The sequence below is a fragment of the Ranitomeya imitator genome, chromosome 2, assembly GCF_032444005.1.
Source record: "Ranitomeya imitator isolate aRanImi1 chromosome 2, aRanImi1.pri, whole genome shotgun sequence".
In the NCBI taxonomy this organism is placed as follows: Eukaryota; Metazoa; Chordata; class Amphibia; order Anura; family Dendrobatidae; genus Ranitomeya; species Ranitomeya imitator.
The window spans coordinates 672,689,773-672,711,270 of record NC_091283.1 but is presented as its reverse complement, the minus strand read 5'-3'; the positions used below and the strand labels follow the sequence as shown (position 1 = coordinate 672,711,270).

General features: G+C 51.4%; 1 protein-coding gene across 4 annotated transcripts in view; it reads right to left on the bottom strand.

Annotated features, from left to right (window-relative positions):
* Positions 1-21,183, bottom strand: part of MTG1 (mitochondrial ribosome associated GTPase 1) — a 321,942-nt gene extending 300,759 nt beyond the window's left edge. For all 4 annotated transcript variants that reach the window (XM_069753046.1, XM_069753049.1, XM_069753048.1 and 1 more), the window contains exon 1: positions 21,031-21,183. In XM_069753046.1, the coding sequence (XP_069609147.1) occupies positions 21,031-21,115 (85 nt within the window). In that variant the 5' untranslated portion in view covers positions 21,116-21,183. The remainder of the gene's footprint in view (positions 1-21,030) is intronic.
* Between the last annotated feature and the right edge of the window lie 315 nt (positions 21,184-21,498).

Sequence of the window (21,498 nt, the reverse complement as noted above, 5' to 3'; positions counted from 1 at the left end):
TGTTTAATCCAGTTGGCGATTGTATTTTTTGTCGCCTTTCTACCTTTGTTCTTTCCGGAGAGTTGAATGAAGAGATTTTGATCAATCCTCCAACTCTGTTTGTGAAAGATAATATAGAACCACTCTGCGGACATCCAGAGTGTGGAAGGACTCTTCTCTCCCATTAGAAGGATCCGCGTAGAATGAGGGCAACACTATGTCCTGACCTCTATGAAAGTCTGATGTTACTTTAGGTAAGAAGGTAGGGTCTAGACGAAGGATTATACTGTCAGATGTTACCCTCAAGTAAGGCTCTTGTATGGATAGGGCATGTAGTTCTCCTATCCGTCTGGCAGAGGTAATAGCCACTAAAAATACCATTTTTAGGGTAAGAACCTTTAATGAAGACTGAGATAAAAGGTTCGAAAGGATCCAGAGTTAGACTATTAAGGACCAAATTATGGTCCCAAGGAGGAGTATTGTTGAGAACTCTGGGGTGGATTCTACCCGCTGAAGTTATAAAACGCCTGATCCATCGATGTTTGGCTAGTTCCTGGTCAAAATAGGAGCCAAGTGCTGAAATTTGTACTTTTAAAGGTATTAGGCCTAAGACCCAACTCTAGACCCCTTTGCAAGAAGTCCAGAATTTTGGCAATATTTGGATGAAATGGGTCTGGAATATCTGGAAGATACCACGATGAAAACTTCTTCCAGATCTTGGCATAAATGGCATTGGTTACGGGTTTTCTACTGTTTTGGAGAGTATGAATTACTTCATCTGAGAGACCTCTTGCCTTTAGTATTTCGGCCTCAGAAGCCACGCTGAAAGATTTAACCTGTGAAGGTTTGGATGCAGCAAAGGCCCTTGATGAAGAAGATTCTCCTTCTGAGATAGACATACTGGACCTTCTTGAGCCATCCATGTCTAACAGGGCGCTGTACCAACTCCTCCCCGGCCATGTTGGCGCGATTAGAATCGCCGTAACTCGCTCCAATCAGATCTTCTGTAGAGTTTTTGATAGTAATGGGATCGGAGGAAAGGCTTAGACGAGGTTGAACCTCCACGGGTGAGAGAACGCATCCATGCCCAGTGCTTTGTCTGCCATATTTAGGGAGAAATAAGTTTGCAGCTTGGCATTCTGACTGTTGGCAAAAAGGTCCACTTCTGGGATCCCCCATCTGTAAATCAGGGAGAGGAAGGCCTCCTGGTCCAGACACCATTCCCCTGGATGTACATCCCTTCTGCTCGGGAAATCTGCCTGGGTATTGGCCGAGCCTTTCAGGTGAACTGCCGAAATAGAGAGGAGGTGCCTCTCTGCCCAGAAAAAAAAAATGTTTGAGGCTAAGGTTTTTAGTTTCATGAATCTTGTGCCTCCCTGATGACGAAGGTATGCTACCGTGGTCATGTTGTCGGAATATATCCGGACATGATGCCCCTGAACGAGAAAGGATGCGGCTTTTAACGCCTCTTCCACCGCCTTCAGTTCTCTGAAGTTTGAAGAGCTTGCTCTGATGTCTGGGGCCCAGATGCCCTGGAAATGAGTTCCCTCGACTATAGCTCCCCATCCCCTTTGACTGGCGTCCGATGTGAGTGTCTTTAGCGGGACCTGGTCCCAACTGACCCCCCGTTGGAGGTTTCGGAGCCGTCGCCACCATGTCAGGGATGCCTTGACATGATTGGGGAGGGAAATCCTCTTGGAAAGAGAACTCTGCTGTCTGTCCCAGGATGATAGGACATGGGTTTGGAGGACTCTCGTGTGGGCTTGGGCCCAAGATACCATCTGGATACAAGATGTTAGAGATCCCAGAATGTCGTAGAGTAGGAGCCTTCAGGGTTCTGAATGCTGTTATCTTCTGTACCAGATCGAGTTGACGTTCTCTGGGCAGAAAGGATCTCCTCACCTCCGAGTCCAGAAGGACCCCTAGGAACTTCTTCCTCCTGGAGGGAAGTAGGTCCGATTTCTCTAGATTCGGGATCCAACCCAACGACTTTAGGATTTCTAGAGATTTTGTTAAGTCCGCCCTGAGGCGGGAGACTGAAGGAGCGACAATGAGTAGATCGTCTAGATAGGGTACTATGCAGATCCCCTGAAGACGGATGAATATAATGGCTTCTGTCATGATCTTTGTAAAGACTCTGGGAGCTGAGGCGATTCCGAAGTGAAGGGAGTTGAACTGGTAGTGTACTATTTCCCGATCCTGAGATATTGCGAATCTTAGGTATTTCCGGAATTCTGGATGGATTGGGACGTGGTAATAAGCGTCCCTCAGATCCATCGTAGCCATCATCCAGTCCTGTCCTATTAGAGGGATCGCTGTTTTGACCGACTCCATCTTGAACCTCCTGTAGGTTATTACTCGATTCAGGAGTTTCAAGTTGATTATTATTCGGTGCTCTTATTAGTGTCCTCTACCTATTTCTTGTTGAGGTACCGGGGAAATTACTCCTTCCAGGAGCAACTCTTGAAGTCCGGAAAGGAATGCGCCCTGAGGGCTGAGACTCTAATGAGGTTATCCTTATGTGATGAGGGGGAGGGCTCTCGAACTCTAATTTTAGTCCATTCTGAATAGTGTCGAGTACTTACTGGTTCGATGAAATGGAACTCCACTGGTTGATGAAGCTCGAGAGACGACCCCCGACGCCTTGGGCGTAGTCACTGCTTGTCCGGGGCCTGCTGGGCCTGGGGAACCAGGATGTTCCTACCCTTCCCCCCTTTAGGATAGCTCCAGCGTCCTGACTTGCCTTTCCCTTTGAACTCTCGTTGGAAGGGTTGTTCTTTTGAGGGACGAAAAACAGTAATTAGACCTACTGGTAATTGTATTTCCAGGAATCCATCCTGGCAGCACACTGGAGGACGTCCTTCTTATCCTTGATGGGACAGGAACACGAGAGGTTAAAAGGACCCTCCCCCTACCACCCTTCAGTGCTTTTCCAAAGTAACACATCTGGATGGATGCAAAAAAAACACAGGTTTATTCCAACAAAATAATCAATCATACAAATGTTACATCACATGAGTATAAAGATCATGCATTAGGGAGGGAACTAATAGTGCTGTCAGGATGGATTCCTGGAAATACAATTACCAGTAGGTCTAATTACTGTTTTCCAGTTCACCACCTGACAGCACACTGGAGAAATACCAAAGGAGAATGGTATTTAGGGAGTGACCACCGCTTGCAGTACCTTTCTACCGAAAGCCAACTGTGGTGACACTACATCTAACTTATAGTGTTTAGAGAAGGTACTAAGGCTAGACCATGACGCAGCTCTGCAGATCTGATCTGCCGTCGCCCCCCCTTTCTCCGCCCATGATGTGGCCATGGCCCTAGATGAATGGGCTTTAATGTTAACCAGGGAATCTTGTCCTCTAGCTTTATAAGCTAAACTGATTGTGGATTTTTTCCACCATGCGATAGTCGCTTTAGACGCTTTTCTACCTTTATTTGGACCCCTGAATTGGACGAACAAATTGTTGTCCCGTCTCCAGGGTCTGGATAAATTGAGGTACCTGAGCACCGAGTCTCTTACGTCTAAGTTGTGGTAAAAACTCTCCTTCCGATTTTTAGGGAAATAGCAAAATGATGGTAAAACAATCTCTTGATTCATATTGGAATCTGACAACTTTAGGGAGAAACGCCGGATCGAGTCTGAGTACTAATTTGTCCTCGAATATCTGCAAATATGGATTCTGCACCGACAGAGCCTGTAGTTCCCCCAATCTTTTTGCCGACGTGATCGCAACTAAAAATGCAGTTTTAAGGGAGAGTTTATCAATTCCTATATCCCCTGTTACATCCCACGCCTGTTCACATAGGAAATTTAGAACCAAGTTCAGATCCCACGGCAGGACTGACTTTCTAATCAGTGGTTTAAATCTCTGGACTGCTCTAGAGAATCTACTAATCCAGGGATGGGCAGACAGGGAAGAATCAAAGAATACACTCAGGGCCGCTATCTGGACCCTTAATGTACTTGGTCTAAGACCTTTTTGAAACCCTGACTGCAGAAAGTCAAGAATTTTGGGGATATTTGGATGGTCAGTGTCAACTGTCGTCTCTCCGCAAAACCCACAGAATCGCTTCCATATTTTGGTATAGATAGCCGATGTCACCGGCTTCCGGCTGGCTTGAAGGGTAGAAATGACATCCTCTGAAAGCCCTTTTGCTCTTAAGACCTTCCGTTCAGGATCCAGGCCGCCAGCTGAAGTGCTCCCGGATTCTGGTGTAGAACTGGACCTTGCAGAAGAAGATCCTCTCTTTCTGGTAACAGGAGGGGTTCTTCCACTGACAGTTTCCTTAGTAATGGAAACCAACTCCGTTTCGGCCAGTGAGGAGCTATGAGTATGACTTTGGCCCCGTCCTCGCAGATCTTTCTGAGTGCCCTCGGATCATTGCTAGAGGAGGGAATGCATACAGAAACCCGTGGTTCCAGGGTTGTGAGAAGGCATCGATCGCGGCTGGACTCTCCCAAGGGTTTAGGGAATAGAAGATCTTGAGCTTCGCGTTTCCTCTTGTAGCAAATAGGTCCACCGTCGGTCTCCCCCAACGTTGACACAGATCCTTGAACACCTCGTTGTTCAGTTCCCACTCCGTGGGGGATACGTTTTTCTGCTGAGGAAATCTGCCAACTGGTTCTTGGATCCCTCCAGGTGGATCGCCGAGATGGACAGAACCGACCTTTCTGCCCACTGGAATATGCGTTCCGCCAGGTTTTGTAACGCCAGATGTCTTAGACCGCCTTGATGCCGCAGGAAGGCTACCGTTGTCGTGTTGTCTGAGAAGACCTTCACGTGTTTGGTCTGCAGCAGATGCTGCGCCACCGTCAAGACCTCCCAAACCGCCTGTAGCTCTCTGTGGTTTGATGACTGGTTGCTGTCTTCCTTTCCCCAGCGACCTTGAAAATATCTTCCGAGTACATGACCTCCCCAACCAAGCTGACTGGCATCTGTTGTAACTGATATGCTTGGTGTCTGAAGCCATGGCACCCCCAGTCGGAGGTTTCTGGAAAGAGTCCACCACACTAGAGATCTTTTGACTTGCGGAGTAAGGCTCAGGGTCCGGTTCAGTGAGTTCTGCTTTCTGTTCCAGCTCCTCAGAACTCCCCTCTGAAGCTGTCGAGAATGAAACTGGCTCCATCTCACGCAGGGAATACAGGCCGTCATCAGACCTAGTATTTTCATCCCGTCTCTGATCGTATGTCGACCCCGAGAAAAGTGACGGATCTTCTGTATTATGCCCTTTATCCTGTCTTCTGGAAGAAATGACATTCTTGCTTGTGAATCGAGCATGACTCCCAAGAATTTTATTCTGGGTTTTGGGATTAGATCTGACTTCTCTGTTGTGAATTCTGTGGCTGAATTCACTCCTGTGGTCACAAGTGGTACTGCAGCTTCTGGGCTTCCTCCCTCAGGTGTTCTGGTGAGCTCGTTGGCTGCTGTGTAATTTAACTCCACCTGATTCTGTCTTCCTTGCTCCTTGTCAATGTTCCAGTGTTGGATCTGAGCTTCTGGATCTTTCCTGTGGCCTGCTGCTCTGCTTAGATAAGTGCTTCTTTGCTTTTGTTAATACTTTTTCTGTCCAGCTTGTCAATTCGTTTTGCTGGAAGCTCTGAGACGCAAAGGGTGTACCGCCGTGCCGTTAGTTCGGCACGGTGGGTCTTTTTGCCCCCTTTGCGTGGTTTTTTGCTTTAGGGTTTTTTGTAGACTGCAAAGTTCTCTTTGCTAGCCTCGCTCTATCTAGAATATCGGGCCTCACTTTGCTGAATCTATTTCATCCCTACGTTTGTCTTTTCATCTTGCTAACAGTCATATGTGGGGGGCTGCCTTTTCCTTTGGGGTATTTCTCTGAGGCAAGCCAGGCTTGTTTTTCTATCTTCAGGCTAGTCAGCTCCTCAGGCTGTGCCGAGTTGCATAGGTAGTGTCAGGCGCAATCCACAGCTGCCTTTAGTTGTGTTTAGGATAGGTTCAGGTATTGCGGTCTACAGAGATTCCACGTCTCAGAGCTCGTTCTATTGTTTTTGGGTTATTGTCAGATCACTGTATGTGCTCCGATTGCTGGCACACTGTGTCACTGGATCGCCTACATAACACTTCTCCCAATTTATAATCCATCCCAGATTCTGCAATGTTGAGATGAGAGACTGACAATTGACCCTGAGCTGGACGTCTGCTGCTATTAAGAAGTCGTCTAAGTAGGGAACCACCATTATATCCTGATTCCTCAGGAAAGCGACCACTTCCACCATAAGTTTTGTAAAAACCCTGGGAGCGGAAGCCAGGCCGAAGGGGAGACAGCGGAATTGGAAATGGAAAATCTTTCCTTCCAAGTTTACCGCGAACCGCAGGAACCTCTGATGATTTTGATAAATGGGTACATGGTAATATGCACTCTTTAAGTCCAGTGTGCACATCACCATGTCTTTCCCCAATAGAGGGATGGTAGACCGAATCGACTCCATCTTGAACCTTTTGTAAAGGACCCAATTGTTCAGATGTTTCAAATTTATAATCGTACTCGATTCTCCAGATGGTTTTATTATCGAGAAGAGATTGGAGTAGTGACCCCTGCACTCTTCCTGAAGGGGTACCGGAACGATAGCCGCCATTTTTAACAGGTCTTGAATGTCTGACCACATGGGGGATGACAGTTTTAAATGAGAGCTGGATACCAGGAATCTTTCGGGAGGAAAAGATGTAAACTATTTTGTACCCCTGGGATACTATTTGTAGAACCCATGGACTTTTTGTGATCTCCCTCCATCCTCCCAGGAATCCAGTCAGACGGCCCCCTACTCTGATGGCGTCATTTCCTGCGGTAGCTAGACCCCGGTCCCGAGTAGCTCGCTTCTTTATTTTTAGACCTGTTATCCCCTCCTTTCTGGTAGCTCCACCTACCCTGCTTTCCCTTACCCCTATAATCGGGTTTTTGATTATAGCGGGGTCTCCGAAAGGGCTGGAATTTTTTAGGCTTTTCTTCCGGAAAACCCTTCTTGACATCTGCGGCTTTTTCTAGAATATCGTCGAGGACCGGTCCGAAGACCCTGCCCCCACAAAAGGGTATAGAACACAACTTGTTTTTAGAGTGCATGTCCCCCGACCAGCTCTCAAGCCAAATAGCTCTACGGGCTGCATTAGAAAGAGATTGCCCTCTCGCCGCGAATCTGACTGATTCAGCAGATGCGTCTGCCAAGAAGGTAGTTGCTAGTTTTAGCAAGGGTAGTGATTTTAGAATAGTGTCTCTGGGAGTTTTGGCTATCAATTGATCTTTAAGATCATCTAGCCAAAGGTCCATGGAGCGGGCTACTGATGTCGCCGCAATATTAGCTCCAATAATCGCCGAGGAACTTTCCCAGGCCCTTTTTAGAAGGCCATCTGCCTTCCTGTCCTTGGGCTCTTTCAAATTGGACGAGTCTTCAAACGGAATCGACGTCCTTTTGGAGACCTTAGCCAAGGGTATATCAATCTTTGGTACATCAACCCACTCCTTAACTTCCTCTGGATTGAACGGTAAGCGAAGTCTGAAGTCCTTAGGGATAGTCAGTCTTTTTTCGGCTTCCTCCCATTCCTCCAGAATCATAGATCTGATATGGGAGTTTACAGGGAAGACTTTAGATGTCTGTGAGCGCAAGCCCCCAAACATTTCATCTTGAACGGAGCAAGATGGCTGCGGCTCCTCGATCTGCATGGTATGCCGCACTGCCTCTAACAGTTCTCCAGTGTCTGTGGCAGAGAATAAATATCTTCTCCCTTTCTCCGGGGGATCTCTACTCTCATCTTCCTCTTCTACCTCCGACCCACAGGATGATGAGTCTATGGAAGAGTACTCGACCCTCGGTCTTTTCCTCGGCCTCTCCGAGGGTGAAGGTGAATGTGAGACTTGAGGGAGTACCAGACTTGAGACTGAAGCCTGCACTTCCTCCCTTATCATGGCTCTCATATTAGACATAAGAGACGCCTGTTGCTCTCCTATGACTTTGCAGGTGCATGCTTCACATAGGGGTTTCTGCCAGGAATCCTTTAGCTTAACCGCACAGATAGGACACTTCTTATTCCTACTGGGTTTCTTTGCCGATTTCTCAGATAGGGAGGCTACCTATGAAGAAAAAATATAAATTTTTTCTATATATATATATATATATATATATATATATATATATATATATATATATATATATATATATATATATATATATATATATATATATATATATATATACATACATACATACATACATACATACATACACATATATATATATATATGTTTTTTTTTAACCCAGGGCTTCCCTACTTACTAGCGCTGCTGATTCCTGCCCCTCTGCTCTAGCTGCGTCCTCCATGATGCTCTAGAGATCGCTACTGCCCCTGCACCATACCTTTTATTCTGTTCCTCACTTCAAAACGACGCTCCAGCGTTCTCCACCGTTCTTTCCTCTGCACTTCCTGTAGCAGAGACGCCGTCCATCCCCCTCAGCCGCACCGGAAGTGACGTGCGGCCAGAAAGAGAGGAAAGTGCGGCGATGAACTGGATCCCCCGCATTGAGACGCCGACGCCAGCAGAGGCCGGCGCTGGGCCGCGCACACCAGGGGACAGACGGAGAGATCGAGAGCCCCCGCCAGGGAGAAGCGATCCCCAACCCAGGAGCAGCGCTACACTGGTAAGCTGAGGGACCCTCGGGCGGGTGTCAGCCAGCGGGTGTCTTATGGAGGGAAGGGTGAGGCTGAGCCCCCCCCCCGATCCACATCCCCCCCGCACAGAACAGCAGATCCTCTTGTCCGTTCCTGTCCCTGATGGGACAGGAAAAACACTGAAGGGTGGTAGGGGGAGGGTCCTTTTAACCTCTCGTGTTCCTGTCCCATCAAGGATAAGAAGGACGTCCTCCAGTGTGCTGTCAGGTGATGAACTGGAAAAAATGTTTTTTCGGATTCCTCTGCTCAGGAAGCGCTTTCTTCTTGTCTGTTGCCTTTTCCAGAATATCGTCCAGAGCCTGCCCGAATAGATAGCGGCCCTGAAAGGGAATGGCACAGAGCTTTGTTTTGGACGTAATGTCCCCACTCCAAGACTTCAGCCATAGAGCTCTTCTGGCTGAGTTAGAGAGAACTGCAGATTTGGCAGCCACTCTAACAGACTCTGCCGAAGCATCGGCGAGGAAGCCCGTAGCTTTCTGGAGAAGCGGGAGGGAATCTAAGATTACTTCCCTAGATGTTCCCTGGGTAAGGTGATCTTCAAGCGTGCGGAGCCAACGGAATAGGGATCTAGCCACGCAGGTGGACGCAATGTTTGTTTTAAGGAGATTGGTGGAAGTCTCCCAAGATCTTCTTAGTAAACTCTCCATCTTGCGGTCCATAGGGTCTCGGAGTTGGGAAGAATCCTCGAAAGGGAGGGTTGTCTTTTTTGATACTCTAGAGACCTGTACATCTACCTTAGGGGTATCCCACAGAGAGACGTCTCCATCGAGAGAGAAACGATTTTTTAGCTCAGAGGGAACAGTAAGTCCCATCTCGGGCGATTCCCATTCATGAAGAATGAGACTCTGTACATTCTCGTTGTATAGGAAACCCCTTTAATTTTTTAGGCTTTAACCCACCGAACATCTCATCCTGCACTGATGGTTTCTCCTCCTCCTCAATGCCCATTGTCCCCCTGACCATACTAATTAACTCATGTATGTCTTCTGAGGAAAAATAGTATTTTTTACTTTCCTCTTTGGGGGTGGAAGTGGAGCCTTCATTCTCCCACAAATCCTCCGAGACGGAGGAATGAAGTTCACCAGAGTCTGAATCAGAAGTAACCGTTGCAATCTTTTTTTTAGGAGGAGATGGCGGAGGTAACAGAGACTGGGACAGGGCCGATACCGAGGACTGAACTTCCTGTTTAATGAGGGATTTAATGCTCTCGAACAAGGATGGCTGTTCTGAGCATAATATTTCATCAGTGCAGGGCTGGCAAAGTTTCTTCTTGTATGAAGAAGGTAGCTTTGATGCACAAACACCACATTTTCGATCTTCCGATTTCTTGGAAGATCTGTCCTTCCTAGGGGCAGAGGCCTTGTCTCCCTAAAAAAGAGAGAGAAGGGGGACTAAGTATATAGCACCCTAAGGAATACAGGGATAGAGGGACCTAACCCACTACTCACGGTAGGAGGGAGGACGCAGGGCTCGGCAGAAGCAGAGACAGGTCTGTCACCTTCCATGGTCAGTCAGTACTGCAGTCCAGACAGACAGACAGACAGGGGGCCTTACCTGGAGGTGATCTACCAGGGTTAAATACCGTGGAAGCTGCGTCCAATCTTGTGCTCCTCCTCCCGGTCCCAGGCGTGGGGGAAAAAAACGCTATGCCCCATCAGATCTGCTTTCAGACGCGCGTGCGCTCCACCGCTGGAACGCACATGCCGTGAACCGGAAGTTCGGGTACTTCCAGTCCGCGCGCCCACCGTTTCCGGCCATGCAGGAGAGGAGGAATGCCGGGGAGCCGCGCGGGGACCCCGGCCGCACAACACCGCTCCGCTTTACTCCCGAAGGAGCACGGGAGGATCGGTCCCGAGTCCACACATGTGAGGAGACGGGAGCAGCGCCGCAGGGAGGAGAAACATCCCGACCCAGGCTGCCCGCCTAGGTAAGATTCTGAGTGCTCCGATCGCCGGCCACGGCAGCACTACCGCAGGACCTCTTCATGCCCCATAGGGGACAGGAAAAACACTGGAGGTGGCAGGAAGGGGAGGGTATTTAACGTCTTTGTGTTTCCTGTCCCCCATTAGGGCGGGGAGACATCCTCCAGTACCGCTGTCGTGGAAGGTGACTGGAGAAATGAACATTTAACTTTTTAGTCACAAAAATGATGTTTTAGCAACAATTTTTTTTTTATTTTCCCAAGGGTAAAAAGAGAAACTGGACACGAAAAGTTATTGTACAATTTGTCCTGAGTACGCCGATACCCCATATGTGGGGGGAAACCACTGTTTGGGCGCACAACAGTTTTTCCTGCCTGTTACTCTAATTATATACAGCACTATTTTGCATTAAAATAAAAATACAGGCCACATATTTGTCAGTGTGATATTTAATTGACAGGCCTCCTATATCTGCGTGCCCTAAGTTTGGGCCTAAAATGAGTTGGGCAATTTCTCCTGAGTACATCATATGTGGTCACAAACCATTTTTTGTGCACACGGCAAGGCTCAGAAGGGAAGGAGCGCCATTTGACTTGTGAATGAAAAGTTAGCTCCAATCATTAGCGGACACCATGTCACGTTTCGAGAGCCCCTGTGTGCTTAAACATTGGAGCTCCCCCACATGTGACCCCATGTTGGAAACTAGACCCCCCAAGGAACTTCTCTAGATGCATAGTGAGCACTTTGAACCCCCAGGTGCTTCATAAATTGATCTGAAGAAATGAAAAAGTACTTTTTTTTTTTTTTTTCAGAGAAAATTTCTTTGAGCCTCAATTTGTTCATTTCCACATGGGCAACAGGATAAAATGGATCCTAAAATGTATTGGGCAATTTCTCCTGAGTACACTGATACCTCACATGTGGGGGTAAACCACTGTTTGGGCACACGGAAGGGCTTGGAAGGGAAGGAGCGCCATTTGACTTTTTGAATGAAAAATTAGCTCCAATCGTTAGTGGACACCATGTCGCGTTTGGAGAGACCCTGTGTGCCTAAACATTGGAGCTCCCCCACGTGACCCCATTTTGGAAACTAGACCTCCCAAGGAACTAATCTAGAGGTGCGGTGACCACTTTAAACCCTCAAGTGCTTCAAAGAAGTTTATAACGCAGAGCCGTGAAAATAAAAAATCATTTTTCTTTCTTCAAAAATTATTTTTTTATTTTCACAAGAGTAACAGGAGAAATTGGACCCGAGAAGTTGTTGTCCCATGTACGCTGATACCCCATATGTGGGGTGGAACCACTGTTTTGGCACACGTCGGGGCTCGGAAGGGAAGTAGTGACTTTTGAAATGCAGACTTTATGTAATGGTCTGCGGGCATCATGTTGCGTTTGCAGAGCCCCTGATGTGCCTAAACAGTAGAAACCCCCCACAAGTGACCCCATTTTGGAAACTAGACCCCCAAGGAACTTACCTAGATATGTGGTGAGCACTTTGAACCCCCAAGTGCTTCACAGAAGTTTACAACGCAGAGCCGTGAAAATAAAAAATCATTTTTCTTTCCTCAAAAATGATGTTTTAGCAAGCAATTTTTTATTTTCACAAGGGTAACAGGAGAAATTGGACCCCAATAATTGTTGCCCAGTTTGTCCTGAGTATGCTGGTACCCCATATGTGGGGGTAAACCACTGTTTGGGCGCACGTCGGGGCTCGGAAGGGAGGGAGCACCATTTGACTTTTTGAACGCAAGATTGGCTGGAATCAATGGTGGCGCCATGTTGCGTTTGGAGACCCCTGATGTGCCATAACAGTGGAAACCCCTCAATTCTAACTCCAACACTAACCCCAACACACCCCCAACCCTAATCCTAACCCCAAACCTAACCCTAATCTTAACCCCATTTCCAACCCTAGCCCTAATTCCAACCCTGAGGCTATGTGCCCACGTAGCGGATTCGTGTGAGATTTTTCCGCACCATTTTTGAAAAATCTGCAGGCAAAAGGCACTGCGTTTTACCCAGGGTGGATTTGATTTAAATCTAACTGATTTAAATCACGATTTAAATCACTAGTCAGTAAGGCTTGATTTAAATCAGTGATTTAAATCAAAGTTTCTACCTAACTGAATTTGACTCCGCAGAGGTCCCAGCCTCTTCTCCACGGCAAAAATGTTACAACATGAATAGTTGAGAAAAAGACCTTAATCCTATTGTTCTACAAACCTATGAATACAGAATCAACCCCTTCAGTGCCAAGTCCAAGAAGTTAAGGTACCTTCACACATAACGATATTGTTAACGATATCGTTAATGAAATCGTTATGTGTGACAGCGACCAACGATCAGGCCCCTGCTGGGAGATCGTTGGTCGCTGAATAAAGTCCAGAACTTTATTTCGTCGCTGGACTCCCTGGAGACATCGCTGGATCGGCGTGTCTGACACCGATCCAGCGATGTCTTCACTGGTAACCAGGGTAAACATCGGGTAACTAAGCGCAGGGCCGCGCTTAGTAACCCGAAGTTTACCCTGGTTACCATGCTAAAAGTAAAAAAAAACAAACACTACATACTTACCTACCGCTGTCTGTCCTCCAGCGCTGTGCTCTGCACTCCTCCTGTACTGGCTGTGACGTCACCGCTCTGCTTTCCGGCTCCCAGACAGTACAGGAGGAGAGCAGAGAAGCAGAGCACAGCGCTGGAGGACAGACAGCTGTAGGTAAGTATGTACTGTTTGTTTTTTTTTACTTTTCGCATGGTAACCAGGGTAAACATCGGGTTACTAAGCGCGGCCCTGCGCTTAGTTACCCGATGTTTACCCTGGTTACCGGCATCATTGGTCGCTGGAGAGCGGTCTGTGTGACAGCTCTCCAGCGACCAAACAGCGACGCTGCAGCGATCCGGATCGTTGTCGGTATCGCTGCAGCGTCGCTAAATGTGAAGGGGCCTTTAGACAATATGTTTCTGATTGTTTGGAGTGGAATAGATCTGCACAACTCAAGAAGAATGTGAATCTAAGTGTGAGGAGGAGGAAGGGCAAGCAGACAAGAAAATGAAAGTGAAACTGAGCACAATACTGTAGCATAGCCACAGACAGACAAGTCTGGATCTGTTTGTGTGTACGATCTGAGGTTTATTACATTCTTTCCTTATAATGGCAGCAGGCCGTAAAAGAGACCCAGTTTGGGAATATTTTAATGAAGCTCCTTCGCCTATCGGTAAGGCAGGCATGCGTGCAAAATGACTCATCTTCATCACCGCACTTCTCATGATGTTGCCTCATTCGCGCCACCAGGCCTTGCATCTCTTTGTTGCATCGTTTGCATTATGCACGCATGCCTGCCTTACCAATAGGCGAAGGAGCTCCGTATGCGTTTTTTTTCGCGTTTGACGCGTTTTTTCCAGAGCCTCCCAATGCATTAAACAGCGGGAAAAACGTGAGAAATCCGCAAAATTAATGAACATGCTGCGTTTTTTACCGCGATGGTTTTTTTCCGCAAAAAAAAAAAAAAAAGGCATCGTGCACAAAAATTGCGGAATGCATTCTAAATGATGGGATGCATAATGTATGCATTTTTATAGCGAAAAAACGTGAAAAATCCGCAACATGTGCACATAAGCCTAAACGCCAGCTCAACGAGCAAAAAAATAAGCCCCCACCCAACCCCAGATCATGAAAAATGGAGATGCTACGGGTATCGGAAAATTGCCAATTTTTTCTTTTTTTTTTTAGCAAAGTTTGGAATTTTTTTACCACTTAGATAAATAACCTAGACATGTTTGGTGTTAATGAACCCGTAATGACCTGGAGAATCATAATGGAAGGTCAGTTTTAGCATTTAGAGAACCTAGCAAAGAAGCCAGACAAAAAACAAGTGTGGGATTGCACTTTTTTGCAGTTTCACCACACTTGGAATTTTTTCCCCCCATTTTCGAGTACACGATATGGAAAAAACTATGGTGTCGTTCAAAAGTACAACTTGTCCCGCAAAAAATAAGCCCTCAGATGGCCATATTGATGGAAAAATAAAAAAAAGTTATGGCTCTGGGAAGGATGGGAGCGAAAAACAACAACAAAAAAAACGAAAAAGCTTCGGGGTAAAGGGGTTAAAAAGTTAGCAGGGACCACAAAGAGGCCAGACTAGTCTGACAGGTGGCTCCAGTGAATGAACTGCTCTCCCCCCCTATGGTCCCCAACTCACAGCCGTACATGCTCTCTCCCCACTATGGTCCCCGGCTGACCGCAGCACATGCTCTATCCCCCTATGGTTCGCAGCTGACAGCCGCACATGCTCTCTCCCCCCTACGGTGCCCAGCTCACCACCGCACATGTTCTGTCCCCCGCTCAGCGCCACACATGCTCTCTCCCCCCTATGGTTCCCGGCTGACTGCCGCACATGCTCTCTCCCCACTATGGTCCCCGGCTGACTGCCACACATGCTCTATCCCCCTATGGTTCCCAGCTGACAGCCGCACATGCTCTCTCCACCCTACGGTCCCCAGCTCACCACCGCACATGTTCTGTCCCCCTATGGTCCCCAGCTCAGCGCCACACATGCTCTCTCCCCCCTATGGTCCCCGGCTGACTGCCGCACATGCTCTCTTCCCACTATGGTCCCCGGCTGACTGCCGAACATGCGCTCTCCCCACTATGGTCCCCGGCTAACTGCCGCACATGCTCTCTCCCCACTATGGTCCACGCGTGACCGCCGCACATGCTCTATCCCCCTATGGTCCCCGGCTGACCGCCGCACATGCTCTATCCCCCTATGGTCCCCGGATGACCGCCGCACATGCTCTATCCCCCTATGGTCCCCGGCTGACCGCCGCACATGCTCTATCCCCCTATGGTCCCCGGCTGACCGCCGCACATGCTCTATCCCCCTATGGTACCCAGGTCACTGACGCACAGAGTAGCCATGCCTCAGGCAGCAAGGCATACCTCCCAACCGTCCCGGATCCAGAGGGACTGTTCTGATTTTGACAGTCAGCCCCGCGATCCCGGGCAGGACATTAGTTGTCCCGCTCTGGTTGGGAGGTGTGTAATATCACCCGGTCAGCTCCCTGAGTCCCTGCACCCGCAGAGCAGCACACCACATATTGGCTGCTTTGTGCGCACAGGACCTGTGATGAGGTCACAGGTTGGGAGGAGTCAGGGGTCCCATGATCGGGAGGACCTCCGTGTACAGGACTCTGCTGGTTGCCATGGCGCCGGACGAGGGTAAGCGTAAGTGTGAGGTCAGGAGATGTTTACAGTGTTGATGTGGCGGAGCCGCGCGTGTACGACGTGTACGGGGCGGAGCCGCGCGTGTACGACGTGTACGGGGCGGAGCCGCGCGTGTACGACGTGTACGGGGCGGAGCCGCGCGTGTACGACGTGTACGGGGCGGAGCCGCGCGTGTACGACGTGTACGGGGCGGAGCCGCGCGTGTACGGGGCGGAGCCGCGCGTGTACGGGGCGGAGCCGCGCGTGTACGGGGCGGAGCCGCGCGTGTACGGGGCGGAGCCGCGCGTGTACGAGGCGGAGCCGCGCGTGTACGACGTGTACGGGGCGGAGCCGCGCGTGTACGACGTGTACGGGGCGGAGCCGCGCGTGTACGACGTGTACGGGGCGGAGCCGCGCGTGTACGACGTGTACGGGGCGGAGCCGCGCGTGTACGACGTGTACGGGGCGGAGCCGCGCGTGTACGACGTGTACGGGGCGGAGCCGCGCGTGTACGACGTGTACGGGGCGGAGCCGCGCGTGTACGACGTGTACGGGGCGGAGCCGCGCGTGTACGACGTGTACGGGGCGGAGCCGCGCGTGTACGACGTGTACGGGGCGGAGCCGCGCGTGTACGACGTGTACGGGGCGGAGCCGCGCGTGTACGACGTGTACGGGGCGGAGCCGCGCGTGTACGACGTGTACGGGGCGGAGCCGCGCGTGTACGACGTGTACGGGGCGGAGCCGCGCGTGTACGACGTGTACGGGGCGGAGCCGCGCGTGTACGACGTGTACGGGGCGGAGCCGCGCGTGTACGACGTGTACGGGGCGGAGCCGCGCGTGTACGACGTGTACGGGGCGGAGCCGCGCGTGTACGACGTGTACGGGGCGGAGCCGCGCGTGTACGACGTGTACGGGGCGGAGCCGCGCGTGTACGACGTGTACGGGGCGGAGCCGCGCGTGTACGACGTGTACGGGGCGGAGCCGCGCGTGTACGACGTGTACGGGGCGGAGCCGCGCGTGTACGACGTGTACGGGGCGGAGCCGCGCGTGTACGACGTGTACGGGGCGGAGCCGCGCGTGTACGACGTGTACGGGGCGGAGCCGCGCGTGTACGACGTGTACGGGGCGGAGCCGCGCGTGTACGACGTGTACGGGGCGGAGCCGCGCGTGTACGACGTGTACGGGGCGGAGCCGCGCGTGTACGACGTGTACGGGGCGGAGCCGCGCGTGTACGACGTGTACGGGGCGGAGCCGCGCGTGTACGACGTGTACGGGGCGGAGCCGCGCGTGTACGACGTGTACGGGGCGGAGCCGCGCGTGTACGACGTGTACGGGGCGGAGCCGCGCGTGTACGACGTGTACGGGGCGGAGCCGCGCGTGTACGACGTGTACGGGGCGGAGCCGCGCGTGTACGACGTGTACGGGGCGGAGCCGCGCGTGTACGACGTGTACGGGGCGGAGCCGCGCGTGTACGACGTGTACGGGGCGGAGCCGCGCGTGTACGACGTGTACGGGGCGGAGCCGCGCGTGTACGACGTGTACGGGGCGGAGCCGCGCGTGTACGACGTGTACGGGGCGGAGCCGCGCGTGTACGACGTGTACGGGGCGGAGCCGCGCGTGTACGACGTGTACGGGGCGGAGCCGCGCGTGTACGACGTGTACGGGGCGGAGCCGCGCGTGTACGACGTGTACGGGGCGGAGCCGCGCGTGTACGACGTGTACGGGGCGGAGCCGCGCGTGTACGACGTGTACGGGGCGGAGCCGCGCGTGTACGACGTGTACGGGGCGGAGCCGCGCGTGTACGACGTGTACGGGGCGGAGCCGCGCGTGTACGACGTGTACGGGGCGGAGCCGCGCGTGTACGACGTGTACGGGGCGGAGCCGCGCGTGTACGACGTGTACGGGGCGGAGCCGCGCGTGTACGACGTGTACGGGGCGGAGCCGCGCGTGTACGACGTGTACGGGGCGGAGCCGCGCGTGTACGACGTGTACGGGGCGGAGCCGCGCGTGTACGACGTGTACGGGGCGGAGCCGCGCGTGTACGACGTGTACGGGGCGGAGCCGCGCGTGTACGACGTGTACGGGGCGGAGCCGCGCGTGTACGACGTGTACGGGGCGGAGCCGCGCGTGTACGACGTGTACGGGGCGGAGCCGCGCGTGTACGACGTGTACGGGGCGGAGCCGCGCGTGTACGACGTGTACGGGGCGGAGCCGCGCGTGTACGACGTGTACGGGGCGGAGCCGCGCGTGTACGACGTGTACGGGGCGGAGCCGCGCGTGTACGACGTGTACGGGGCGGAGCCGCGCGTGTACGACGTGTACGGGGCGGAGCCGCGCGTGTACGACGTGTACGGGGCGGAGCCGCGCGTGTACGACGTGTACGGGGCGGAGCCGCGCGTGTACGACGTGTACGGGGCGGAGCCGCGCGTGTACGACGTGTACGGGGCGGAGCCGCGCGTGTACGACGTGTACGGGGCGGAGCCGCGCGTGTACGACGTGTACGGGGCTGTAAGCTTCCTTGAAGAGGTGGGTTTTCAGGTCTCTTTTGAAGGATCCAAAAGTAGTGGATAACCGGATGTGTTGGGGCACCGAATTCCAGAGGATGGGTGATATTCGGGAGAAGTCTTGGAGGCGATTGAGTGTGGAGCGAATATGCGTGGAGGAAAGGAGGAGGTCTTGGGAGGACCGGAGATTACATGAGGGAAGATAGAGAGATTAGTGTGGAAATATATGGAGGAGAAAAATTATGGATGGCTTTGTAGGTCAGTGTTAGTAATTTAAACTGGATACGCTGGGAAATTGGGAGCCAGTGAAGGGATTTGCAAAGAGGTGAAGCAGGAGTGTAGCGAGGAGAGAGATTAATTAGTCGGGCAGCAGAATTAAAGGGCCACTGTCACCCCCTCCAGCAGTTATAAACTAAAAGAGCCACCTTGTGCAGCAGTAATGCCGCATTCCGACAAAGTGGCTCTTTTAGTTTTTGTTTCTGTTATTCCCACAATAAATGCATTTATAATTCTGCTGAAATACCTGTCTTTGTCCATGGAGGCGGGTCTGAAGCCTCCTCTTAGAAGCACCCAACTGCCGTCACTCATCTCTTGTGTACATTTTCGCCGCCCCCTCAGCGCTGTTATTTTGTGAATTCCGGCACCTGCGCTCTGCTCTTCTGCCTTGCGCAGGCGCATAGAGCATTTGCCGTCCGAGCGCTGATGCCGGGTTCTTTTCTGCGCCTGTGTGGGCAGTGTGGCCAGCCGGTTACTGAATCCCCGCCCCGCACTGTGTTATGCAGTATGCACAGTGCGGGGCTGGGATTCCTGGGCATGCGCACTGCGCTTATCAGACGCTCCATAGGTCCCCCGCCCCGCATACTGCATAACACAGTGCGGGGCGGGGCTTCAGTAACCGGCTGGCCACACTGCCCGCACAGGCGCAGAAAGGAACCCGGCATCAGCGCTCGGACAGCAAATGCTCTATGCGCCTGCGCAAGGCAGAAGAGCAGAGCGCAGGCGCCGGAATTCACAAAATAACAGCGCTGAGGGGGCGGCGAAAATGTACACAAGAGATGACTGACGGCAGTTGGGCGCTTCTAAGAGGAGGCTTCAGACCCGCCTCCATGGACAAAGACAGGTATTTCAGCGGAATTATAAATGCATTTATTGTGGGAATAACAGAAACAAAAACTAAAAGAGCCACCTTGTTAGAATGCGGCATTACTGCTGCACAAGGTGGCTCTTTTAGTTTATAACGGCTGGAGGGGGGTGACAGTGGCCCTTTAAAGATGGACTGGAGGAGTGCGAGAGTGTTAGAAGGTAGGCCACAGAGGAGTATGTTACAATAGTCGAGGCAGGAGATGATTAGGGCATGCACGAGCATTTTGGTAGAGTGTGGGTTGAGGAAAGGACGGATTCTGGAAATATTTTTGAGCTGGAGGTGACAGGAGGTGGCGAGAATTATACAGTATGGAGCATCATGTGGGGCCATTACACAGTATGGAGCATCATGTGGGGCCATTACACAGTATGGAGCATCATGTGGGGCCATTACACAGTATGGAGCATCATGTGGGGCCATTACACAGTATGGAGCATCATGTGGGGCCATTACACAGTATGGAGCATCATGTGGGGCCATTACACAGTATGGAGCATCATGTGGGGCCATTACACAGTATGGAGCATCATGTGGGGCCATTACACAGTATGGAGCATCATGTGGGGCCATTACACAGTAAGGAGCATCATGTGGGGCCATTACACAGTAAGGAGCATCATGAGGGGCCATTACACTGTATGGAGCATCATGTGCGGTCATTATACAGTATGGAGCATCATGTGGGGCCATTATACAGTATGGAGCATCATGTGGGGCCATTATACAGTATGGAGCATCATGAGGGGCCATTACACAGTATGGAGCATCATGTGGGGCCATTACACAGTATGGAGCATCATGTGGGGCCATTACACAGTATGGAGCATCATGTGGGGCCATTACACAGTATGGAGCATCATGTGGGGCCATTACACAGTATGGAGCATCATGTGGGGCCATTACACTGTATGGAGCATCATGTGGGGCCATTACACTGTATGGAGCATCATGTGGGGCCATTACACAGTATGGAGCATCATGTGGGGCCATTACACAGTATGGAGCATCATGTGGGGCCATTACACAGTATGGAGCATCATGTGGGGCCATTACACAGTATGGAGCATCATGTGGGGCCATTACACAGTATGGAGCATCATGTGGGGCCATTATACAGTATGGAGCATCATGTGGGGCCATTATACAGTATGGAGCATCATGTGGGGCCATTATACAGTATGGAGCATCATGTGGGGCCATTATACAGTATGGAGCACTGTGTGGCCATGTTTTTGTTTATAATTATTGTTTACCAAACATTGAGATCAGAAGTGCTAAATGGGTGTGGTTGGGGCATGACTAGTTGTGAAATTGGTGTGGTCAGAGGTGTGGCTTAACATATGCCGCTGAGCACGCCGCTAACTTTGCCCCTCTTTCCCTTCCTCGAAAGTTTGGAGGTCTGGCAACTGGCAAGGGACCACCAGTGCTTCTAGAACTTCTCCCTCCAGTCATGTGCATGTGAGTGCAGCCAGCTCCTGTCGCACGGGATTTCCGCCTTCCATGCCCCTCTGCACTGTCTGCACACTAAATACTGGGCTAAGCTCTGCACTTATACCGATGTCCCCTCGGTTACAACTGCTTCACTCACCCTTAGCCATATGCCCCGGAAACCAGCGTGCGACTTCCCGCTGACCAAAGTCAAACGGCCGTTGAAGGAAACAGGTGAGCCTCATCTTTACGTCTCAAGCTTTCTGTAGGTAGCGACTAGCACGAAGTTGCTCTTTTGAGGGAATGATGTCACCGGAACAGGCGGGGCCTCCTTCAGACCGGAGAAGACCCGAGAGCAGGAAGCGGCGTGGAAGTGATTCTTTCAGGTCCTCATTAACAACTCCGCTCTAGACGGTTCAGTGCTGAGGTGACCATATCGGAGATGCTGGGGCGAGGAGCTCAAAAAAATCCCCTCCGATGTAGTCAGCTCAGCACTGACAGGACCAGAATGGATGGAAGTGGCTCCTGGATCCTCAGAGACTTCATTGTAGTCCCCATATCCTGCTTATCAATGTTTTCTTAGGCCGGCTTCACACTCAGCGTATGAAAATACGGTCCGTATATTACG